This window comes from Psammomys obesus, unplaced genomic scaffold (assembly GCF_907164565.1).
Source record: "Psammomys obesus unplaced genomic scaffold, mPsaObe1.curated_primary_1811, whole genome shotgun sequence".
NCBI lineage: Eukaryota > Metazoa > Chordata > Mammalia > Rodentia > Muridae > Psammomys > Psammomys obesus.
In genome coordinates, this window is record NW_026591836.1 from 2,210 (window position 1) to 7,383 (window position 5,174).

General features: G+C 41.8%; 1 protein-coding gene across 1 annotated transcript; it reads right to left on the reverse strand.

Moving 5' to 3' along the window:
- Positions 1-2,612: 2,612 nt before the first annotated feature.
- Positions 2,613-3,058, reverse strand: LOC129680469 (mitochondrial import inner membrane translocase subunit Tim23-like). Its single transcript, XM_055612117.1, has one exon. It carries the CDS (start codon positions 3,056-3,058, stop codon positions 2,648-2,650), a length of 411 nt encoding a protein of 136 aa, XP_055468092.1. The 3' UTR covers positions 2,613-2,647.
- Between the last annotated feature and the right edge of the window lie 2,116 nt (positions 3,059-5,174).

Genomic DNA, 5,174 nt, shown 5'->3' on the forward strand with positions numbered 1-5,174 from the left:
ATTGCCTTGACTTTGATTCAAACATCTTTGTTTTCCCAAACTTTTCATGCATTCCCCTCATACCTTGCTATCTCATTCTGCCTGCCTGCCTGTCTCTCTCTCTCTCTCTCTCTCTCTCTCTCTGTCTCTCTATCTATCTACCTACCTTTGTCACACTCTTTCCCCTCCCTCTCTCTCTCTCTCTCTCTCTCTCTCTCTCTATATATATATATATATATATATATATTAATTTCCATGAATCATTATTTTTATGGCTAGACTAATACCCTTGTAAGATTATTCCTTAATTTTGTACTTTAAAACAAGCATAAATAAGCCTTATAGAAAACCAGTAAAAAGTAATAAATTATTGGGATGAATACCACCATTTGATAAATATAAATGTGACAAAATATAATTGATCTGATTGCTGATAGTAAAGTGAATGACTGAGGAATTTCCATAAAATGGGTTAGCCGTTGTTTATTTATAAACTTTTATTGTTGTTATAACTCATGATGTTATTTCAAATGCTTTTTTACTTTATCTAACAATACCACACCCAACTTTGTAACAAAATCCTCATGTTTATTTCAGATGATATTCTAGAAATAAATTTCCAGGAATGAGATACTCAAATAGTGCCTGAGATTATTGCTAGATTAAATGTTGGAAAGATTATATATGTTGGCCATGGTGTTTATTTTTATTTACATATATGTGCATGTGAATGCAGGGCTCATGGAGGCCAGAAGAGGGCATCAATCTCCTGGAGCTGGAGATGTAGGCAGTTATGAATGATCCAAGTTCAATTCTGGGAACCAAACGCTGGTCCTCTGCTAGAGAAACAAACATTCTTGCCTGCTGAACCATCTTTCCAGCCCCTATTAATTTTGTCTTAAACTTTGCTTGTATTGGTAACAGAATCTATTCTTATTACAAAAACACCATTAAGTTGGATGTTTTGTTTATACGTTTTTATATATTTGTTATAAGGATTTGTTTCTCCTGATTCATTCTAATCTTTTGCATATTTATTTGCCAATCTGTTTAGCCCATTGTATTACTACAGTGGTATTTCATTTGTAAAGCTCATTTTTAATCCCAAATATTTTGCTCATAGCAAGAAACACTGGAGGCTGAAGTGGAAAATAAGGTGCCGTAGGGGTAAAAATAGCTGCAGGCACACCAAAACACAAAGTTGTCACTTTTTTTTTCCATCCTGATGTTCTTATTGATCATCCCATGATACTGACATCTCCAAAATACTGGGATCTTCTCATGATACTAGGCTGAATTTTCCCCAATAGCCTCGCCTGGGCTGTCTTCACAGTGTAAAGCTTCTGTGATCTGTCCATGCCTTCAAAATCAGAACCACCAGGTGGCAAAGCACAAACTTAGTCACCTCCAGAACAAAAGCCTCTGTATGCTGACCTGAGGAAACACTGCCCAGAATATTCTATCCCATATTGTCCTTCTCTTCTTGATCACCAAAAAAAAAAAAAAAAAAAAAAAAAAACCCACCTAGCTCTAGCTGACCAGTGTTAATTGTTCTGGAAAAACAAAACAAAACAAAACAAAAAAACAGACATTGAGTAGTCCTAGTCCTTAGGTAATCACAGCTAATTCTTCAGCCCCAAGTAACCAGAACCACAAATTCTCAACTCAAAAAACAAAGTTACCTTGATAGAGTCCTACTTCTGAAACTATACTAGCAAGGCTTCCATCATCAGCATTGTTCTCAACATTCTTATCTTTAGCTTCCATAGAACAGGCCACCAATCTTTGAACACTATATGGCTTTCCCAGCCCCAAGTTCCAAAGTCATTTTACATTCCTCCCAAAATCACATGGTCAGGTCTGTTACAGCAATACCCCACTCCCGGTACCAGCATCTATCCTAGTTAGGTTTTCTACTGTGATGAAACATCATAACCAAAAGCTGTAGAGGAAATGGGTTATTTGGATTATACTTCCATACAAGTATGCTTCCGTACTTTACATCATTGAAGGAAGTCCAGATAAGAACTCAAAAAGGGCACAATTCTGGAGGCAGGAGGCAATGCACAGGCCCTTGGAGAGAGATGAGAGATGCTTATTCACTTGCTTCTCATGGCTTGTTCAGACTTCTTTCTTTTCTTTTCTTTTTTTTTTTTTTTTTTTTTTTTTTACTTTGGTTCTGTTTTCACCCTTTATTTGGAATGCAGGGCAACATAAGTTTTAGATTTTTAAATGAATAAACATGGTGATAAAAGTGTTGAAAATAACTAGGGCCTGAATTTGGAGAGCAAGTGGTTTTTCCAGTTTGGGGGCAGGAAAGAAAACAGGTGCAAGCTCATCTCTAGAGGAGAAGAAAACACATACTCAGTGAGCCACCAAAGGGTTGGCTTCCACTCCCTTAAGGGCAAGTAGTGTAGTCCAGGCTAACCATCCATGATCTTTGTCACAGCAAATCAGTCTCCAACTGTTCAAATTAATTGTAGGTACAAGAGAGGAAGCGACTCCAGACTGACTGATCAGGATGCCTGTGAAGTGTCCCCCATTCCTAAGGTGGCAAAAATGTTCAGAGTGACTGTTGGAGCAGGGAACCTTTCATGTGCTCCCAGTTGTTATACCGTGCATAGACACTGGTGAGTGTCAGTCGCGCCCGGCCACCGCGTGCTATTCCTCAAAGACCACCTGTTCCTTTATACAACATCCCCGTCATCGTTCCGGCTGCTACTGTGCTGAGGTCATCTTCTGCACCCCGTGTTTTCTCGATGATAACACCAAATGCACTATAGAGCAAAGCCAGAGAACCTAGAGTACTAGCCCAAGGTGCCCCTTGCCTAGTCACCCTATTCAGAATCTGTACATTTCTTGGTTTGGACCAAGCCATGCTCTGGGTTTCCTTCAGTCCTAGACGAAGACCATTCATTGTCTCAAATGCAGCCGCTGTCATGCAACATCCTCCAATGGTAAAGAAAGCTAGTTCAACTCTGCCTCGGGTTTTATTAGCTCCAGTTGGCAAAATAAACTCATCAGTGTCCTGCATGAGACAGCATGGTTCCACATTTAAATATGGAGACAGGGGGTTCATACCAGTTAGCCAAATCAGCGTGCGAGTAACCCGCTCCCCCGCTCCGAAGAAGCCAGCTAACCAACCGCGGGTGGTTTGTTGCCGCCTCCTCCGCCACCCTCCACGCCATCACAGCCAACTGCGGTGGGCTTCCCCCACCACCTCGGGCCGTGCGCTCGGCCATGGCCCCCACAGCAACAGCGCGAAGACCTGTGTTGCTACTCCAGGCTGCCTTCTTACAGCGCCCAGGAACCAGCCACACACAGGGCCCTCCCACGTCAATAAATGCCCCACAGGCTTGGCCCGGCCGGATATTATGGTGCCATTTTTCTCAACTGAAGTTCCATCTCTCAAAGGACTCTAGCCTGTGTCAAGTTGAGAAGCAATAGCCAGCACACATGAGAGTTTAATGTTGTATATGTTAAATTTGGCTTCCTCTTGTGACTTGTCAGACAGTGGACAATCATTTCAGTTTTCCCAAAAGTATCAGTATGTGTGTCCACAGTGTTTGGATTGCGTGCTGTTGCCAAAAGCAGACTCTTGTTTCATCGGAATTGTGTTACAGAGTGTGAGTAAAATGCCTGTCTTTAGGGTGGGAACAATAGCTCAGAGGTTAGGGGCACTAGCTACTCCTTCTGAGGATCTGGGTTCAGTTCCCAGCACACACATGACCTCTCACAAACATTGGTCACTCAAGCTCCGAGGGATCTGATACTTTCTTCTGGCCTCCTCAGGTATGCACCCACCTAGTAAACATACACACGTTATAGAAATCATACATGTACACAGTGTTAATATTCTTAAAAAGAATCCTTGCTTCCTTTTGGAGTGTCAAAATGGTAAAAACATCCTGCAGCAGTATGGAATGCCAGTCATGGAACCAGCCACCTCTCAGCTTCCAGCCATCCCTACAATAATTGAATTTTACTGCTTTACTAAAATTTCCCCAATGAATTCAATCTCTAATAAAGTCTAATTGATGTTTTCCCGTGAGATGAGAATTAATTCACACACAGTAAATAACTTAGTATGTAAAGTTTTGAGGGAAAAGGATGATCTTTTCAAACAAAATAATTCTCACAAAGCAACAATCAATACAAACACTACGGCGAGAATTTTTGCTTTCTTTGAAAACATACATACATTATACTTTTGCTTTCATCCCAGGTGTGAGATGGGGCTGCTTCACATTCTCCACAGCTGCTAACTCTGCCATGCCTTGGCAGGGCGTGATTTGGCCAGCTGAGGGCAGTTTATGTCTGGAATTCTGAGGGCGGCTCAGAGGGTATATAAAATGTGAGAATCCCAAACTGAGCAGCGGCTGCCGCTGCCTCGGCTGCTGCCCCTGTTGCTCCTGATGGTGTTACTCAGTGCTGTTCTGCTGGTTGCAGGTTGGAGATATCCTGACAACAAAGATCAAACTCGCCCAAGGAACCGGATGCCACACCTTGCCTTGCCTCTAAGCCTCTCATGCACAGGAAGAAGTGTAACAGTATTGAAGCTCCCTTCCCCATCTAACCTGCTTTCTCTCATACCTATTGCTGGGGAGATTAGAAAGGATAGTGGTGCTGTAGGGGTATAGGAAAAACCCCAATAAAGTAACCAAAAGTCCAGCTAAGAAAGATAATGTTTTTATAATATTTCTTAATTTAAGAAGTCACATAAAGTAAAAATAATACAAACTGAAGAAATATCAGGCCATCTAAAAACCTCACATTATTGTATCAAGATTAAAAGATTATTATATAATTTTGATAGATTATAAGTCTGACAAAGTATTTGAATGGATATTGTTTTACTGAAAGACTTTTGTTAATGTACGTTGTTATATATAAAAACAAACTAGACCTCCTGCTCAGATGTGGCCTACTGGCAGCTCAGTCTCCATGTGAATTTCTGAGTGAGGGGAGCAGGGGCTGCCTCTATCATGAACTCAGTTGACTGCTCTCTGATCACTCGCCTCTGATGACTGGCCTTGCCAGTCCACAGAGGAAGAGGATCCAGGCAGTCCTGATGAGACTTAACAAGCTATGGGCAGATGGCAATGGAGGAGAACTTCCCCTTTCCGTGGACTAGGGGAAGGGGTAAGGAGAAGAGGAAGGGAGGGTGAGACTTGGGGAGTGGAGAGAAGGGGCTT